The following is a 21,235-nucleotide window of genomic DNA, read 5'->3' as shown; positions in this document are numbered from 1 at the left end:
AAACAAGGTTACAATGGGCTAAGGAAAAGCAATCGTGGACTGTGGATGACTGGATGAAAGTCATATTCAGTGATGAATCGCGAATCTGCATTGGGCAAGGCGATGATCCTGGAACTTTTGTTTGGTGCCGTTCCAATGAGATTTATAGATATGACTGCCTGAAAAGAACATGCAAATTTCCACAGTCATTGATGATATGGGGCTGCATGTCAGGTAAAGGCACTGGGGAGAAGGCTATCATTACATCTTCAATAAATGCACAAGTTTATGCTGATATTTTGGACACTTTTCTTATCCCATCGATTGAAAGGATGTTTGGGGATGATGAAATCATTTTTCAAGACGATAATGCATCCTGCCATAGAGCAAAAACTGTGAAAACATTCGGTGAAAAAAGACACGTAAGGTCAATGTCATGGCCTGCAAATAGTCCGGATCTCAATCCAATTGAAAATCTTTGGTGGAAGTTCAAAAAAATGGTCCATGACAAGGCTCCAACCTGCAAAGCTGATCTGGCAACAGCAATCAGAGAAAGTTGGGGCCAGATTGATGAAGAGTAGAGTTGAGCGACTTTGGTCGGATCGGGTTTCGTGAAACCCGAATGAAACAAAATAAGTTTCAGATGAAACTCGTCCGACTAGAGCAAAACAAAGTCGGAGTTTCGTCCGAAACCCGACCCCAATGCAAGTCAATGGGAAATAAAAGTCGGACGAAACTCCGACTTTTTTTGCTCTAGTCGGACGAGTTTCATCTGAAACTTATTTTGTTTCATTCGGGTTTCACGAAACCCGATCCGACCAAAGTCGCTCAACTCTAATGAAGAGTACTGTTTGACACTCAGTAAGTCCATGCCTCAGAGATTGCAAGCTGTTCCATAATTTTTTCCTCAGACTTGAGTGATTCCATAATTTTTCCCCTATGCTTGGTGTAAAAAAGTAACCATTACTGACCACCACATTTTTTGTTCTTGATTTCTTTTAGTGTTTCTTAATGCCAGAAAGTTGCCATTTGAAATGACTTTAGTTTTGTGTCATGTCTGTGATCTGCTTTTTTTCTACGTAATTAAACAACTGAATGAACATCCTCCAAGGCCTGTGACTCCATAATATTTGCCAGGGGTTGTATTATCTATCTATCTATCTATCTTCTAATAAATATATATATGTGTTTTGAAGAATATTTCCTTTGAAAACGATATGTAAATGCCAGAGAATTGCTCTATGTAAAAGGTCATGTTAAAATCGCATTTCATTTGAATGTAAATTTGATGCTAGGTGTGAAAAATCGGATTGTACTCGCATATCATTCGTCCGTTTATTCGGTCCGGATATCAGAACGTTTTTTCACACATATGGGTATGAGCCCTAATGCTTAGCTCTGCAGAACTCTGCCCCATCACTGACTGGCTTCTTTCTCTGTACACTTGTGCATAGGCAAAAAGATACTAATCCATGGTGAGGTTGTGAGTGGACAATCTGGCTTCAGGGCTACTTGTCCTGTTGTGACAATCTCCTGTATAAAACACTGATTATATCAACACTACAGAAAGTAGCCCAATAAGTGACACATCGCTGGAATCTGGGTCTCTGGTCCTATAACACGCTGCTCTTGGATTTGGTAGTAAAAACCTGGTAACATATTCCCTTTAAGAAAATACCTTGATTTGCATCAAATTTGCATCATGTGCTACTGGATGCCATTTTGATATACATACTATTTTCAGAAAAAATAGGCACGTGCTATAAGATTTTTTATGATCAGGAAGAAGGCTCATGTAACTTTCCAGCACTTTCTTTTTCTGTACAGGCTGATTGAGAATAACCAGGAGAGGTCGCAACAGACTAAGAAATATGCAAAGTCAATAGGGTAAGAAAAACTTTTGTAGATATGCCCATAACATACCGCACACAATCTACCAGCGTACACAACATGATGATTCGTTGGCTGGTGCTAAAGGATCTTATAAAGCTGCTGTGTGGATTTATAACGAGTTACTTATTATATTTAGGTAAGGAGAAAGAAAACAATATATAATCTACAATTCCTACCACAACAGATAAGGAAATCTTGGTTTTTCTTCCAGGTGCTGTATCTGCTCAGGTGTCAGTAAATGGATCTTTGGGAGGATCTGTGGATTTGATTCTGTATATAACAATACCTGACACTCGTGAAATAATATGGAGAACTGAAGGAGGTGCAATCTTCATTGCCAGAATCGTTAATAATAACCCACCAACATACAATGCATCCTACGTGAGTAGAACTCAACTATTTCCAAATGGGACCCTGAGACTGGAGAAGCTCACAGACGCTGACAAGAGAATATATATTGTGACAGTAACTAACCAGGATGATTTTGTAGCTCAGACTGAGAACTATCAGCTTGGGGTGTTCTGTAAGTATTGTAATATTGCTTTATTCATTATTTTTTTGCAATGTATCTAATTAGTGTTTTAACATAATCTATTACAAAACAAAGGCACACATTTAGGGTATGTGCACACGTATGCAGAAAATTCACGTTTTTTTCACATTTTTACCAAAAAAAGCTTAAAAAAACACTAACAAGAAGCATCCCATTCATTTGAATGAATTCCGCACTTTTTGTGCATATTGATGCGTTTTTTCCCACGAAAAAAAAATGCATTGCGGAAAAAAAACGCAGCATGGTCATAAATTTTGTGGCAAAATCCGCATTACTAACTATTTTCTATGAGACTGGGGACGCTCCGGAAAAAAATCACAGCAAAAACGCGCAGAAAAAAAACGCACGTTTTCTGGGAAGGAGTCCGGTTTTGAGTCAGGAATTTTCTGCATACGTGCGCATATAGCCTTAGGCCTCATTCACATGGTCAGTTTTTTACCTCAGTATTTGTAAGCCAAATCCAGACGTGGGTGATAAATCCAGAAATGGTGACGTGTTTCTATTATACTTTTCCTCTGATTGTTCCTCTCTTGGTTTTGGCTTACAAATACTGATGTAAAATACTGACCAAATGCTGATGGTGTGAACGCGGCCTAACATTGTTTTCTCAAGTTTGAAAGTTGTCCCCTATCCATAGGATAGAGGAGAATTTCCCAATCACTGGGAGTTCGACCGATAAGGCTCCAGCGATCCCAAGAAATGCCAGATATTGCCTAAGGGCTCATACTCACATGCGAGAAACTCGGACAAGTCTCGCACGTCAATACCCGTCATTGCCGCCAGCACTCGGATCGGAGCATTCAGCTGCATAAAAACACTGTACATGCTGCTGAGCGCTCTAATCCGAGTATTGACTTGCGAGACTTGTCCGAGTTTCTTGCATGTGAGTATGAGCCCTAAAGCTGTGCTAGTGTGCTTAGCTAATCTTTGGCACTTCGATCACAATGAATGAAGCAGAAATGCGCCTGGTTGATTACCACTCCTTTCAGCAAGGCATATCTGAGCCACAGTTCTTGGGATTCCAGGGGGATAAGTTCCACATTTGAGAAAACCTCATTAATGTGTGCCTTCCATTATTATTCGATTATTACGATAACTATTAGTTTTCACGCTGCCAGTCTCCTCTCCCGCCAGTCCCTACTGTACATAATTAACACTTATCCACTTATCCCCTATAGAAACAAGTAATTTTTTTGTTTTTAGACTTTTTTTTCCTCCCCTTATTCCATGAACCATAACTTTTTGTTATTTTTCCCTCGACAAAGTCATATGAGTGTTTGTTTTTTCTGGGAAGAATTGTAGTTTTGAATGACACTATTATAAGTGTGATGAAGTGTAGGAAAAATACAATTCTTTATTGATTTTCAGGTATTGTATTTAAGGCATTAATTGCATGGTAAAAATGACCTGGCAATATTATACTTGTGTGTTTTTTTTTTTTTCACGGTGAAAAAAATTCAGAGCTATAAAAAAAAAATGTGTTTTTTGTCACTATTTTCTGAGAGCCATATGTTGTATATTTTTTTGGGCACTTGAGCTGATTGAGGGTTGATAGAAGCCAGTGTTTAACAGTGGCATCTAATTGGTAAAACAGCAGCAATCTGATGTAGCTCTGGTCAAGTGAAATGAGCTGATCTTTTGATCAGTTTTGTCAAATTTTTACATTGAATTATATTTACACAACTAAAAAGCCTGCCATTCCATAGAAAATCCGTGTATAATTTTCCAAATTCTCCTTGGAATTCAATAAACCCGTTTTCATATTGATAATCCAAACATAGCCTTTCTAATGTCCATGTGATCTCAGCCTATCTTGCAAAGACGAGCAAAAAGTATAATAGCTAGCTAAAGCTAACCAGTAGCCAATTTAACCACACAGCAATTTCAGATTTTGTAGGCTACATATGTTCTACAAACAGTCCATGAATTATCCCTTTTTTGAGGCAGATGCATGAATTGCTGTTGTTTATACACAAATGGAAGATGGAATTGGAATTACACCTTTCATTCCTTCCACCCCTCCTGTACTGTATATATACACTGCACAGTACTACTTCTTCTGTCCTGTATATATACACTGCACAGTACCACTCCTCCTGTCCTGTTTATATACAGTACACTGCACAGTACCACTCCTCCTGTCTTGTATATATATAGTACACTGCACAGTACCACTTCTCCTTAAAGCATAATGGCAAAACTAAAAGCAATGGAGGAAAAAGTAAAAAATTTCCAAAACCCCGTGGATACACCTATTACATTACAGGAAGTAGCAGATAGAATCTCTTCCATAAGATGTAGAAAAGCCGGTGGCCTAGATGGAATCCTACCAGAAATGCTGAAATACAGTCCACCAGAAATACAGGCCGCAATGGTTAAACTCTTCAATATTGTGCTAAGTGCCGGCTACTTCCCTTCTACCTGGAACCAAGGCCTCATCACTAGAGATGAGCGACTTTGCCTTTTTTCGGGTCGAGTCGGGTTTCATGAAACGAACAAAATCGGCATTATCGTGAAAAGTCGAAGGCCGACTGAAACACGAAACCCAATGCAAGTCAATGGGGAAGAAAAGTCGGGAGTGAGTGGAGGAGAGGAAACACACCTACAGTGCCCATTTTAATGCCAAAAACATCAATTCTTATTACGCAAGCTTGTCAACCTTAATTTACTTTATAATAATAGTTAGGCATTGAAAACTGGGGGTTATTTGGCTAAAGTTGTGGGGGGGGTAAGGCTGGCTCCAGATTTTCGTGGGCCCAGGGCCAAAGAGTGTCAATGGGCTCCTTTAACACATGCCACAATTCATGATCCTCTGATACGGCAGAGAAATAGAGGTATAGTACAATGAAAAATACTTAACTTATTACATCTCATGACTGATATCCATTTTAAATTCTCCAATAGCTCCAAAAACGAACAGTATATTCCTCCATACAGTATTATGGCCACGGCATAGTGCGCTATACAGAGTAATGAGGCCCATATATTTCTCCATACAGAATCATTGGTCCCATATAATGTTTGAAACAGTATATGATGAGCTCCACATAATGCTACAGTATATGTTGGTCCCCATGGATGAAGCTCCACTGTCTTATGGGCCCAAATAATGCTCCATATATAATGGGCCCCATTTCTAATGCTCCAGTGCATAATGGGCCCTGTAAATGCTGCTCAAATGTCTGATGTCCACCTTTGGAATGCTCCAGTGTATGGTGGGCCTCATATATCATTCTCCAGAGTATAGTGCTCCCCAAATATAGCTGTCCCAACATTGAAAACAATTAAATAAGTCTCCTCACTAGGGAATCCCTGTACTAGTCTGGACTCCTCATCGTCCCCATCTTCCATCTCACTGCACTTGGACTGTTTATGCAGATGGCGTACAGACGTAATGTCATCGCGCTCTCTGACCAGAATGTCACTGTCAGGAAACGCGGAAGACATCACGGCGGTGGAGCAGGGAGAAGTAAGTATTTCAACTTTGCAAGTGCTGTGATCCTGAGCATGCAGGGGGGGCTCACTTGTTGGCAACGGCACTGGCACAGGGCCCCTCATAGTACGCCGGTGTGTCTGACGGCGGGTGTGCACCCCCACCATCAGAGACACTTGATTCTACTATGAGGGACCTTGTGCCAGTGCCGTTGCCAAACAGTGTGCCCACCCACCTGTCCAGGGCAGCAGCACTCGCATGGGTGCATGCGCCAGGTGGTGACCCCGGCCCTGTGGGGGGAAGCAGCCCTGTTAGGGAGGAGGAAAAATTGGCATATGTTGATGTTGGACATTCAGCAGCTGCAAATGGAGTAATTGGAGAAGTCCGTGGAAGAGGAGGACAAAAGCCATTTTTCTGGCAACCTACGTGTCAGCAGGGGAGGGTGGGACAAAATACTTTGAAACCCATGCATGGTTCATTTTAATGAAGGTTAGATCATCAACATTTTGGGTCAACAGACGGGTCCTTTTTTCTGTCAGGATTGATCCAGCAGCACTGAAGACTCTTTCAGATAACACACTAGCAGCAGGGCAAGCGAGCTCCTGTAAGGCATATTGTGCCAATTCAAGCCAGGTGTCAAGTTTACTGGCCCAATAGTCAATGGGGAATGACCGGTGAGGGAGAACATCGATATGGGAGAAGTAGTTTGTTACCATAGTTGACAACTTGATGCAGTATTACCAGTCATGTGAGCGGTACTTGAAAAATGAGTCCACAACATGGTCATGAAACCCCTGTGTCCAACGCCACTTCGGCTGTGTGCACCACGAACACCTCTTTCATGTTGCCACCTACAGCTTGTTGGAAAACCATCATCGCCGCTGTGTGCTGGGAATGCCTCAAACAAACGGTTTACCAGAGTTGCTTGTTTGTTAGCCAATATTAGCTCTAGGTTCTCCTGTGGCATGATGTTTTGGAATTTGCCTTTATAACGTGGATCCAGGATGCTGGCCAACCAGTAGTCGTCATCGTTCATCATTTTGGCAATGCGGGGGGTCCCTTTTTAGGATCTGCAAGGCATAATCAGACATGTGGGCCAATGTTCCAGGTGTCAATGGTGCACTGCGAGTGCTGGGTGGAGGAGCACTTTCTGGCAAATGCACATCCCTCCAGTCACGCACAAACCCTGTACCTGACCTTGCCATACCAACATTTTCTCTTGCCCCCTGAGAAGCATCCTCCTCCCCTAAATAATCATCCCCATCATCCTCCTCCTCCTCCTCTTCTTCCTCCACCTCGTCCAGGAGAGTTCCCTGAGCAGACAATGGCTGACTGTCATCAAGGCTTCCCTCCTTCTCTTCCTCCTCGGCTGCAGACGCCTGCTCCTTAATGTGCATCCAAGTTTGCATGAGCAGACGCATAAGTGGGATGCTCATGCTTATGATGGCGTCGTCTGCGCTTACGAGCCGTGTGCATTCCTCAAAACACTGAAGGACTTTACAGAGGTCTTTCAGCTTTGACCACTGCACACCAGACAACTCCATGTCTGCCTGCAAACTGCCTGCCCGTGTATCCTCTCACAAATGAATTACAGCCTGCCTCTGTTCGCACAGCCTCTGAACCATGTGCAGGGTGGAGTTCCACCTTGTTACAATGTCGATAATTAGGCGGTGCTTGGGAAGGTGGAGCAATCGCTGTAGCTTCTGCATACGACTGGAGTGTACGGGCGACCGGCGGATGTGCATGCACAGTCTTCGCACCTTATGGAGCAGGGGTGTTAACTCTGGATAATTATTGAGGAAGCACTGCACCACCAGGTTCAAGGTGTGAGCCAGGCAAGGTATGTGTCTGAGTTTTGAAAGGGCTATGGCTGCCACAAAATTCCAGCCGTTATCACTAACTACCTTGCCTGCCTCAAGATGTAGACTGCCCAGCCATGACTCAGTTTGTCGCTGCAAGTAGTCGGCCAGTACCTCCGCGGTGTGTCTGTAGTCTCCCAAACACATTATCTTCAACACAGCCTGCTGACGCTTACCACTAGCTGTTCGATAGTGGGACACCTCGTGTGCAACACTGGCAGCTGCGGATGGAGTGCTCGTGCGACTGCGCTCTGTGGACGAGCTTTCGCTTCTGGAGGAGGAGGAGGAGGAGGGTGGAACGCCTACAGCCAACTGTTTCCTATACCGTGGGCTAGGCAGCACTGTCCCACCGCCGCTGTCCCCTGTGGACCCTGTATCCACCACATTAACCCAGTGCGCAGTGATAGACACGTAACGGCCCTGGCCATGCCTACTGGACCATGCATCTGTTGTGAGGTGCACAGTTCCACTCACTGATTGCTTGAGTGCATGGACAATGCGGTCTTTCACATGCACGTGGAGGGCTGGGATGGCTTTTCACGAAAAGAAGTGCCGACTGGGTAGGTTATAGCCTGGTACTGCGTATGCCATGAGCTCGCGAAAAGCTTTGCTTTCAACCAACCGGTAGGGCATCATCTCTAACGAGATTAGTTTGGCAATGTGGGCGTTCAAAGCCTGTGTACGCGGATGAGAGGATGAGTACTTTCTTGTCCTACTCAGAGTCTCTGGTAGGGTGAGCTGGACTTGAGAGCTGCATATGGTGGAACTAACGGTGGACATGGCGGACTGAGAGAGGGTTGGTGATGGTGATGGTGTTGGTGGTGTTGCTGATGGCCTAGATTCAGTCTTTTGTAGCAATAACATTGTGATTCCATGAATGCTTTGCCCTTTCGACGACACCTCGACATTTGCTGCTGGTGGTGTGCTAACCGGTGTGCTTACAATGGGGTAAGAGATGTAGCGTTGCTGACTACCTTCATTCGGAGCAGGTGCACATGTGGTACGTGAGGTTTGGTAGTCCATCCACGCTTGCAAGTGCCTGGTGGTTAAATGTCTAAGCATGCATGGTATTCAAATTTCTCAGATTTTTCCCTCAGCTAAAGGTCTTTGTGCACTTCTTACAGATAACTTTTGCCTGGTCATTAGGATTTTGTTCAAAAAAGTGCCACACTGCACTCTTCCTACTATGGAAGACATTTTGAGACCTTGCACGCTGTGCTAATTTGACCGTCTGGCCAAGCTGTCCTGCAACTAGTTTGTTTTTTGTAACACGTTTTTGGACTGCTACGGTCCTGCCAGATAACAGCTGTTGCGATGTCGTTGCCTGCTGCGGATCCTTCTCCTCCTCTTCTGAGCTATTGGCAGCAGCACCCTCTTCCCCCAATGGATGCCAATCTGGGTCAACAACTGGGTCATCCATCACCTCCTCTTCAATTTCATGTGCACCTTCCTCTGTGTCACCGTGTAAGGTGGTATAGTATGCGGGAAGGGGCACCTGAGTTTCATCAGGGACTAATTCTGACTCAGTACACTGCGAGGACAATGTAGTGCTCTGAGTGAATGTACCAGCAGAAAAATCTAGCAGTGGCTGTGCATCAGTGCACTCCATGTCAGATTCATCTTGGACTGGGGAATTCACGATTTGACTTGCTAACCCAGGCATGGTATGTGAAAAGAGCTCCATGGAGCAATCGGTAGTGTGGCCTGCCACATCCTTCACTTTTGGTAGGGGTGAAGGACACAAGGAAAGGTGTTGTTCCTGACCAGGAGCCTTCAATGACGACTCAGTGCTTTCATTTTTTGAAACTTCAGAAGAGGAGGCGAGAGAGCTGGAGGCTGTGTCAGCAATGTAAGCCGAAACTTGTTCCTGAAGCTCCGGCTTTAAAAGTCGTTTACCTACTCCCAGAAAAGAGAGCCTTCGAGGCCTTGTGGAGCCAGATGATGACGCAGGCTCAACACCTCCTGCCTTAGGTGTTATTGTGCTTTTGCCACTTCCAACAGATGCAAAACCACCACCACCACCATCGGGACCAGCTGGCAACCCCCGCCCACTTCCATGGCGTCTTCCACCATACTTGCTCATTTTTGTGAAAATGTACCCAAAATACCACCAGCTATATGGTACTGTAAAACAAGGTAGAAGGTGTATCTACTATTGGTGAGAATATGAATCTCACTATAGATTTGAGGACGCAGAACTATTGTCTCTGGCCCAGTAGAGATTACACCTCTACTGAAATTGGATGGTGAATGACAAGGTGGAGGGTGTCTATAGGATTGGTGAGATTTTGAATCTCACTATAGATTTGAGGACGCTGAACTATTGTCTCTGGCCCAGTAGAGATTACACCTCAATGTAACAGGCTGAAATTGGATGGTGAATGACAAGGTGGATGGTGTCTATAGGATTGGTGACAGTTTGAATCTCACTATAGATTTGAGGACGCTGAACTATTGTCTCTGGCCCAGTAGAGATTACACCTCAATGTAACAGACTGAAATTGGATGGTGTATGACAAGGTGGAGAGTGTCTATAGGATTGGTGAGAATTTGAATCTCACTCTAGATTTGAGGACGCAGAACTATTGTCTCTGGCCCAGTAGAGATTACACTCAATGTAACAGGCTGAATTCGATGGTGAATGACAAGGTGTAGGGTGTCTATAGGATTGGTGAGATTTTGAATCTCACTATAGATTTGAGGACGCAGATGTGGCGCCCCTGAGGCTCAGTCGCCACAGAGGTACTGCACTTTCTCCTAAGGTGTGGTACCCCACCATCCAGGTAAGTTGGAGGCTCCTGACCACGCTCCAACACTCGCATCCCACACAACAGAGTAGTTCAGTGAAACCACATTGCGGCTCCTTGCTCAGAAGGTAGCAGAGCACCTTTGGTGGTTCCCTGCTTGGAACACTAAACGTGCTGGGAGGCTGGTGGAGCTTAGAATACATAAAAGAGCGGGAAGGTTTAGAATAACAGGTCAGTCAGGAGTGGGAGTCGGAGAGAGAAGGTCACTCGGAGAGGAGTTAGGATCCCTGGAAGAGGGATGGAGGAAGGAGTGCTGCAGCTGCCTCAGTGATCTGAGCCAGCTGGCACGGGAAAGGACAGAAGGAGAAAGACATTGAACTGTAATCTGAGCTTCCATAAGAGAGAGAAAGACAAGTACGGAACGAAGGAGTATAAGAGAACAGAGAGGATGTGGGTTAGAGGAAGAACCCTGCCTATAGGTTCTAAGCGCAAAGCCGGGGCCCGGTCCCCGAGGTTGTATGGACACTTATGGTTCTGCAGCAGACACCGGTGGAATAGTGAGCTGTAAATGCACTACTCCCATCTAAGACTTGGGGCACAACAGCAACACGGATAGAGAGCCGGGACTCAGGAGTAGAGAGTCCCCGAAGCAGGCTACAGCTGTCTGCCGTACAAGTAGAGTTCTTGGGAACATCTGTCAGGAGGAACTCCAGTGTAACTCAGTACTAGGAGATCTTCACACTTAAAGGCGCTATAGAGGAGACGTTCAGAAAGGCACATGTTGGCGGAGTGTTGGAAGGGAGCATTCCATCTTGCCTGGGGTCTCTGACCTGGAGGACACGGCACAGAGGCAGGCACCTGTGTGTACTACAGACTGTGAGTAAAGCTTTGGAACTGCAAGCCCTGGTGTCCTCCATTCATTCTCAAGCCAACACACCCAGCACCGCTACATCTGGGTACCAGCTTCTACACCGCTTGTGCCTCTCCTCTAATGCCACATCTACACTGCCCTGCAACACAACACCAGCCCCAGAGGATCTGCATGCAGCATCGGCCTCACACTTCACTTGCCGAACACCACAGGTGGCATCACGAACTATTCCATTAACTACATTCCACCATTTCCATTCCCCCATTACTTGGGCGCCCAGGGCCACGGACTGGGTCACTGCTGCTGTGACACATCCCGCTGCCATCGATCTGGTACCGAGTACCCCACCTGTTGTGAATGGGTAGCCGAGGAGGAAATAAAAAACAACAAGCTAAGTCTCAGAAAACCAAAGAGGTTGGTAACTATGCAGACTGCAGACGCCTGATCCTAACACGCAACTAACAGCAGTCATGGAGCGTTCCTGCGGTGGTCCTAGACGCCTCGTTACAACCAGAGAAACTAAATAAGCCTAAAGCAGGAAAAGGGGAAAACTAACTGCCCCAGAGCAGACCCCAAAGGAGAGACAGCCCCCCACATGTATTGACGGTGAAAAAAGATGAAAACACAAACAAAGGCAGGAAAATAGGCTGAGCAAACGATGGGGCCAGACTAACTAGAAAGGACAGGAAAGGAAAGACACTGTCTGCAGTCTGCCAAAAACCCTACAAAATGTCCAACACAACTGATAGCAAAATTAACCCTGAAGTCACTAGACTTCTCCCACTATATCAGCACTCTGAAATATTCAGAGACAGAGCAAAAAGAGGCCAATCTAATAAGGGTCAAAAAAAGGCAATTTGGCAAATAAGAGTGGAAATTCAGCACAGCCCAGCCGGGCTGGCTGACCACACAAAAAACTGAAAAGACCAACAAGAGCAAGTGTGAACATTAGCAAAAAACAAACTTATCTTTAGAAGACTGGAACAGTGCTGAGTACTAGACCTGAGAAACAGACTGAATCACCAGCAACAGAATAGGGCATCCGCTGTCTTATATCCAGTCTGATACTCCAGAGATCCAATCACTATCTTCCTCACCAGGTGGCAGATCACTACCACTCAAATCAACCTCACCACCTCCCGTCACCACCAGAGGGAGAACGGAAGGGGAACTCTCAACTGGTGGAGCAGAAAATGAGCTCATAACAGTACCCCCCCTTGAGGAGGGGTCACCGAACCCTCATCCATGCCACCAGGCCGATCAGGATGGGCCCGGTGAAAAGCACGAACCAATTTATTGGCATGAATATCAGGGGCAGAGACCCAAGAATTATCCTCCTGGCCATAACCCTTCCATTTGACCAAATACTGGAGTCTCCGTCTGAGGTAATTTTCTCTACCTCATATTCCATATTGCCTTTAACCAAGACAGGGTCAGGAGGTGCCGCCACAGGAACTACTGGCTCAACAAACCTCTTCAATAGTGATTTGTGAAATACGTTATGGATTTTGAACGTAACTGGAAGAGCCAATTGAAAAGAAACAGGATTAAGAATCTCCAAAATCCTATAAGGTCCAATAAATCTTGGCTTAAATTTTGAGATGCAACCTGCATAGGAATATTCTTAGTCGGCAACCAAACCATATCACCCACTTTAAACCGGGGACCAATGGTCCTATGCCGGTTGGAAAAACGCTGGGCCTTTTCCTGAGAGAGAGAGACAATTTATCCACCACTTGGACCCATATCAAAATGTCCAACACAACTGATAGCAAAATTAACCCTGAAGTCACTAGACTTCTCCCACTATATCAGCACTCTGAAATATTCTGAGACAGAGCAAAAAGAGGCCAATCTAATAAGGGACAAAAAAAGGCAATTTGGCAAATAAGAGTAGAAATTCAGCACAGCCCAGCCGGGCTGGCTGACCACACAAAAAACTGAAAAGACCAACAAGAGCAAGTGTGAACATTAGCAAAAAACAAACTTATCTTTAGAAGACTGGAACAGTGCTGAGTCCTAGACCTGAGAAACAGACTGAATCACCAGCAACAGGATAGGGCGTCGGCTGTCTTATATCCAGTCTGATACTCCAGAGATCCAATCACTATCTTCCTCACCAGGTGGCAGTTCACTACCACTCAAAGCAACCTCACCACCTCCCGTCACCACCAGAGGGAGAACGGAAGGGGAACTCTCAACTAGTGGAGCAGAAAATGAGCTCATAACACCCACCGCTCTGGGAGGGCGACCCACAGAACTATTGTCTCTGGCCCAGTAGAGATTACTCCTCAATGTAACAGGCTGAAATTGGATGGTGTATGACAAGGTGGAGGGTGTCTATAGGATTGGTGAGAATTTGAATCTCACTATAGATTTGAGGATGCAAAACTATTGTCTCTGGCCCAGGAGAGATTACACCTCAATGTAACAGGCTGAAATTGGATGGTGAATGACAAGGTAATGGTAATCAACAGAGCCACCCTGCATGTATTTACTCCATTCACTGCTAGCAAGCAGCCTGAATGGTACAACTTCCCACCTCTGCTGCCTCTCTTTTCTGCTGCATTATATCCAAATGGCAATCAACTGAGCCACCCTGCATGTATTTACCCCATTCACTGCTAGCAAGTAGCCTGAATGGTACAACTTCCCACCTCTGTTGCCTCTCTTTTCTGCTGCATTATATCCAAATGGTACAACTCCATACTTCTGCTGCTTTACCATTTTGCTGCATATTTTAATGTGCTTGCTAAAGCTTTGGTATAATTCATTTGTTGCACTCTATGTAATACTTACTGTTTTAGATCCATGACTGCGGCCTCTCTAGATCTTATCAGGTTGAAGGTGCTATAGCATATTGACACAGCCTGGTCTAGTGCCTTTGATCATCTAACCATACCCTGGTGTGCTGGCCCCAGCTGCCAAATTATATCCAACCAGCTCCCACAATCCCTCTCTCCTGACCCTGTAGTGTGGCCTACATATGTAGTAGTTCCTAAGGGGAAGCACGCAGTGTGGGGTGCAGCACGCAAGCATCCCATAAGCAAAGCATCACAGAAGCTAAGCATCTGGAAAACGGCAGTTATACATGACAGTTAGTCAGGGCTGGAGTCAGGTAACCCACACTTTGCTCTCCTCTTTAACCATGTGCTTTATTTTTATCTTCCTGTGTTACTTTGCCATCCACATTCACCACCCTATCCCCCCTCCATCATGACTCATACACATCAACCCCTCTATACTTCCCTTTCCCATGTACAGCTCCCATGCACTCCTAACCTTCCTGAGAAACCTCAGCCCATCTTGCCCAAACACATCGCAGAAAAAAACTACTTACAATTCCAACAACTATTTGCTTTTTATCTTCCTATGCCTACTGATTTCATGGGACATCTCCCCCAACCCTGGTCCACCATCCCCCAACCTCAACCCCTACCCTACCTCATATCGAAACCATAATAATCTTATTAATATTACTTGCACTCCCTCATCTCCATCTTTTAATTGTGCCCTCTGGAATCCACGGTCTGCTTGTAACAAGCTTCCTTTCCTACACAACTACTTTCTGAACAACTCTCTTAATCTGTTGGCCCTCACTGAAACCTGGATTCAGGATTCTGACACTGTCTCTCCTGCTGCCATTTCCTACAGTGGCTTACAATTCTCTCACTCCTTGAGACCCACAAACAGACATCGTGGTGGAGTCGGAATACTCCTGTCTCCACAATGCACTTTCCAGGTCATCCCCCCAGTTCCATCACTCATTCCCTTCTTTTGAGGTCCACACCATCAGGCTCTTCCGTCCCCTCTCCCTCAGAGTAGCAGTCAAATACCGGCCCCCAGGCTCACCCACCCACTTCCTTGACCACTTTTCAGCCTGGCTGCCGCACTTCATGTCCTCAGAACTTCCAACCCTTATCCTGGGAGACTTCAACATCCCCATTAACAGCCCTACTTCCACATCTGCATCCCAACTTCTATCACTAACCACCTCTCTAGGCCTCTCACAGCGTTCAACCTCTGAGACACACAAGGACGGTAACACCCTTGATCTGGTCTTCGGCCGGCTCTGTTCAATCTCCCACCTAAATATAACTCACCGCTTCCACTCTCTGACCACAACATTCTCTCCTTCACGCTCACAAATCCTCGCCCACCCCAGCTCACTCCTACCTACCACACAGTCAGAAATCTACAAGCCATTAACCCTCAGACACTTTCAGACTCCCTACACTCATCACTGTCCCCAATCTCCTCTTTTTCCTGTCCTAATCTGGCTGTTCATCACTACAATGACACCCTTAGAAGCACCCTTGACCAAGTAGCCCCCCTCACCCTCAGAACCTCCAAGCACAGAGTAAAACAGCCCTGGCTCACATCGCAAACGCAACTTCTCCAGCAATGCTCTAGGAGTGCTGAATGCCTATGGAGAAAAACCCGCACACCAGAAGACTTCATCCACTTCAAATTTATGTTAAGAACCTATAATGCTGCCCTTCACCTCGCCAAACAGATCTACTTCACCACCCTGATCTCCTCACTAGCCAACAACCCCAAGAAACTTTTTGACACTTCTCACTCCCTCCTCAGGACAAAAGCACAAGCCCCTATCACAGACATTTGTGCTGATGACCTGGCCTCCCACTTTACAGAAAAAATAGATAATATCCGTCAGGAAATCTGCTCCCAACCACCAAGTACTGTGACTCCCATCCCATCCTGCATCTCCCCTGGCTCACTTTCCACATTTGATCCCATCACAGAAGAAGAAGTCTCCAGACTCCTCTCTTCTTCTCGTCCGACTACATGCACTACCGACCCCATTCCCTCACATCTCCTGCAGTCTCTCTCTCCAGTCGTCACAACCCACCTAACTACAATCTTTAATCTCTCCCTCTCCTCAGGCATTTTCCCATCCTCCTTCAAACACGCCATCGTTACTCCATTACTAAAGAAACCCGCTCTCGACCCATCCTGCACAAACAACTACAGACCAGTCTCCAATCTCCCCTTCATCTCTAAACTTTTGGAGCGCCTAGTTTACTCCTGCCTTACCCGTTACCTCTCCACTCACTCCCTTCTAGACCCTTCACAGTTCGGCTTCCGCCACCTACATTCGACTGAAACTGCACTCATCAAAGTGACCAATGACCTTCTGACAGCAAAACGTGAGGGTGACCACTCTCTGCTCATTCTTCTTGACCTATCTGCAGCTTTCGATACTGTTGACCACTATCTCCTACACTCTAGGCTCCAGTCACTAGGCATTAAGGGCACTGCTCTCTCCTGGTTCTCTTCCTATCTCTCTGACCGCTCCTTCAGTGTTTTGTTCTCTCTCAGCTTCATCTCCTCTTCCTCTTGCTGTCGGGGTACCTCAGGGCTCAGTCCTTGGCCCCCTTCTCTTCTCTCTCTACACAGCCCCAATTGGATAGACCATCAGCAGATTTGGCTTTCGGTACCATCTTTATGCGGATGACACACAACTATATACGTCTTCCCCCGACCTTACCCCCTCTGTACTACAGAACGCCAGTGACTGTCTGTCCGCAGTCTCCAATATCATGTCCACTCTCTATCTGAAACTCAACCTCTCCAAAACTGAACTTCTTCTACTCCCGCCATCTACTAACCTCGCTAAATCTGACATTTCCCTCTCAGTGGGTGGTACCACAATAATTCCCCGGCAGCAGGTTCGCTGTCTGGGTGTTATGTTTGACACCAATCTCTCCTTCACATCCCATATACAATCTCTTGCCCACTCTTGCCGCTTACACCTAAAGAACATCTCTAGAATCCGCCCTTTTCTCACCATGGAAACAACAAAAACCCTCACTGTAGCATTGATCCACTCCTGCCTGGATTACTGTAATGCTCTATTAATTGGCCTCCCCGTCACTCGACTATCCCCTCTCCAGTCCATACTTAATGCAGCAGCCAGGGTCGTCCATCTGGCTAATCGGTACTCGGACGTGTCCGCTCTTCGGCAGTCATTACACTGGCTGCCCATTCATTATAGGATCCAATTCAAAGTACTTGTTCTCACCCACAAAGCTCTCCACGGTGTGGCACCCCCCTACATCTACTCCCTCATTTCTGTCTATCGGCCCAGCCGATCGTTGCGCTCTGCAAACGACTTTCGACTAACCTCTGCTCTAAACCGTACCTCCCACTCCCGACTCCAAGACTTCTCCCGTGCTTCTCCTATCCTCTGGAATGCTCTACCCCAAGAAATTAGGACTAATCACAATATGCATAGTTTTAGGCGCTCCCTCAAAACACATTTGTTCAGAGCAGCCTATCACGTTCACTAATCAAAGTCATTCTATGTGTAAGTGTGCGTGTATAGCCCATTCACCATCTCCATCCATCCTTCACTCCCTCAAGATGGCTAGACCTTCATTGTAAATATACAATTGTAAATACACACCTGTACTTTGTATCTCCCTCACCTCATGGTAGATTGTAAGCTCTCAGAGCAGGGTCGTCTTATTTCGTCTTACTTTGCTTTAATTATTGTATTGTTAACGTTGTTACTTATGACTTGTGTTTTGAAACTGTTAAACTGTAAAGCGCTGCGGAATATGTTGGCGCTATATAAATAAAGATTATTATTAGTATTATTATTAAGGTGGAGGGTGTCTATAGGATTGATGAGAATTTGGATCTCACTTTAGATTTGAGGACGCAGAACTATTGTCTCAGGCCCAGGAGAGATTACGCCTCAATGTAGGCTGAAATTGGATGGTGTATGACAAGGTGGAGAGTGTCTATAGGATTGGTGAGATTTTGGATCTCACTAGAGATTTGAGGACGCTGACAATGATGCTCTTAGTTCAAGTATGGACGCAGGCAGCCTAATAAGCAGGACTGCTGCACACAAAAGGGTGGAAAATTGAGCCCTTGGTAACTGTGCAGAAAAGAGGAAGAAAAGTATTTTTGCTTTTAAAAAAGCAATTTGCACAGCAGTGTGCAAACAGCAATGCAGCTATCAGGGAGCCTAATAACCAACAGAGCTGATGCACAAAAATATAGCCTCCCCTGTCATTGCACACAAAGTGTTGTGTTGTAACTGGAAATCGCTAACAGCAGAAGCAGTTTTTTGGTTCTTCTTCCCTGCCTAACACTCTCCCTACAGAATCAGCAGCAGCAGCAGCTCTCCCTCTGCTAAGATCGCCATAAGTAAGATGGCGGTCGGCGTTCACGTCCTTTTATAGCCCCTGTGACGCCACACAAAGCCAGCCAATCACTTGCATGCCCTTCTCAAAGATGGTGGTGACCGATGCCATGTCATCACGTTGCCCACAGTGTGCGTCCTCCATCATTGGCTGAAAAAGGGCGCTGGAAGCATCATTTGAAACGCGACTTTGGCGCTCTGGTCACCAACCTCGTGGCCGACCTCACGCTATGGTCGGGTTTCGTTTCATGAAACCCGACTTCAGCGAAAGTCGGCGATTTTTGAATATGACCGACCCGTTTCGCTCAACTCTAGAGAATGTGGGCAGATATGACCCAGCCAACTACAGAGGCATATGTGTCAGCAGCAACCTGGGAAAACTGTTCAACAGCATCCTGAACAAGAGGATCCTCAGTTTCCGCACCGAGCATAATGTCCTCAGCAAGAGCCAAGCAGAGTTCATGCCAAACCACTGCACCACTGACCACATGTACACCCTGCACAGCCTCATTCAGAGACACGTCCACAATACAAAGAACGGGAAGATATATGCCTGTTTCGTGGACTTTAAAAAGGCCTTTTATTCGGTGTGGCAGCCAGGCTTATTCCTGAACTGCTGGAGAGCGGAATAGGAGGAAAGACCTACGATGTTATCAGAAGCTCCAAGACTGAGAACCTCTGCAGTGTGAGTGTGAAAGGCAGACAAACGGCTTATTTCCAGCAGAGCCAGGGAGTCAGACAAGGCTGCAGCCTAAGCCCAACGCTCTTCAACATTTACATCAACGAGATGGCTACCGCTCTGGAATCTTCCACAGCACCAGGTCTCACCCTCCACGATGCGCAGGTGAAATTCCTGCTGTATGCAGATGACCTGCTGCTTCTGTCACCAACCGAGAAAGGCCTCCAAGACAACCTGAAAATATTGGAGAAATTCTGCTCCACCTGGGCACTACCAGTCAACCTAAAGAAAACCAACATCATGGTGTTCCAGAAGAGAAAGAGAAAATCAGACCGGCATCCTTCATTTGTCCTCAACAACTGCGCCCTTACAGGAACGGACAAATATACCTACCTGGGCCTAGAGATTCACCAGTCAGGGAGCTTCAAACAAGCCATAGAGACCCTGAAAGACAAGGCCTGCAAAACTTTCTATGCCATCCGAAAAAAACTCTACCATCTGAAGCCACCAGTGAGGGTCTGGTTAAAAATATTCAACTCTATCATCGCCCCAATCCTCCTGAATGGCAGTGAAGTCTGGGGTCCTCACACCTACCCAGACTGGTCAAGGTGGGATTCCAGCCCAACAGAAAATTTATTCCACATGGAATTCTGCAAGCACCTTCTCCAAGTCCATCGGAGCACCTCCAGCAGTGCTTGCCGGGCCGAGCTGGGCAGATTCTCTCTACACCTAACGGTTCTAAAGAGGGCACTGTCATTCTGGGCTCATCTACATAGGAGCAATCCAAGCTCCCATCACCATAAAGCCCTGACATGTAGGTGAAACAGAAAAACCAGGACCCTCGGAACAGCCCACCCAAACCCAACCTGACCAAAACACCAGTCACAACAACCTGACAAAAGCCGGAATCAGGAAGATGGTAGACGAAGGCGAGGAGAGGTACGTAAGTGACTGGAAGAACGACATCAACAGCTCACAGAAACTGACCATGTACCGGAGTCTACAGAGAGACTACAGACTGGCCCCATACCTGGAGAATCTCCCGGAGCCCAGAGACCGCAAGATCCTGAGCCGATATAGACTCAGTGCCCACAGTCTGGCCATTGAATCCGGCCGACACAGGCAGAGCTACAAGCCCAGGGAGGAAAGACTGTGCCAACACTGGGACCAGGAGGCCCTGGAGGACAAAATCCACTTCCTGCCACACTGCTCCAAATACTCAACAGTGAGGGACACTCACTTCAGGAGACTCTCACATCTCTTCCTGGATTTCATCACCATGAAGGAGGAAGAGAAAATAAATATCCTGCTGGGGGAAGAAGAGAGAGCAGTGGAGATAGCGGCGCGGTATGTGAGCGAATGTCAGACTGCGAGAAAGAGAACTTAGATATGCCATGGACTTCAATAGTCCCCAATCTGGATCTGCCCCCATCCACCTTCCCTATGCCATGGACTTCTATAGCCCCATTCTGGATCTGCCCCCATCCCCCCATCCACCTTTCCGACAGCCCCTACCCAAAATCCCTACAGTCCCTATCCCCTTTTGTACACTTGCTTTGGCAAAACTAATGTAGATTTAGTCCTGCCAATAAAGCTTCTTTGAATTTGAATTTGTACCACTCCTCCTGCCCTGTATGTATATATACACTGCACAGTACCTCTTCCCCTGTCCTGTATATATGCACTGCACAGTACTACTCCTCATGTCCTATACTGTATATACATATACACACTGCACAGTACTAATTCTCCTGTTCTGTATATATACACTGTACAGTACCACTCCTCCTGTCCTGTATATATACACTGCTAAGCTCCACGCCTCCTGTACTGTATATATACACTGCACAGTACCACTCCTCCTGTCCTGTATATATACACTGCACAGTATCACTGCTCCTGTCCTGTATATATACACTGCACAGTACCTCTTCTCCTCTTGCAGACTTATACCCCTGGGCTTGTGTCATCACTAAAGGGCTGAGTTATGGCCGCCCTCCCCTTCTCTCAGAGTACAGACTTGTTTCTGAAAACTTCTAATAAT

The 21,235-nt window shown here is 46.1% G+C and overlaps 1 protein-coding gene across 2 annotated transcripts in view; it reads left to right on the top strand.

Moving 5' to 3' along the window:
- The first annotated feature begins 1,882 nt into the window (after window positions 1-1,882).
- Window positions 1,883-21,235, top strand: part of LOC141085421 (cell adhesion molecule CEACAM5-like) — a 79,633-nt gene continuing 60,280 nt past the window's right edge. For both annotated transcript variants that reach the window (XM_073570775.1, XM_073570774.1), the window contains exons 1-2: window positions 1,883-2,008; window positions 2,084-2,395. In XM_073570775.1, coding sequence (XP_073426876.1) covers window positions 1,888-2,008; window positions 2,084-2,395 — 433 coding nt within the window. In that variant the 5' untranslated portion in view covers window positions 1,883-1,887. The remainder of the gene's footprint in view (window positions 2,009-2,083; window positions 2,396-21,235) is intronic.

Source organism: Dendrobates tinctorius, unplaced genomic scaffold (genome assembly GCF_039654945.1).
Source record: "Dendrobates tinctorius isolate UK_male_01 unplaced genomic scaffold, ASM3965494v1 ptg000028l, whole genome shotgun sequence".
Taxonomy (NCBI): domain Eukaryota; kingdom Metazoa; phylum Chordata; class Amphibia; order Anura; family Dendrobatidae; genus Dendrobates; species Dendrobates tinctorius.
The sequence above is the reverse complement of the archived record's forward strand: the minus strand, read 5'-3'. Positions and strand labels throughout refer to the sequence as shown.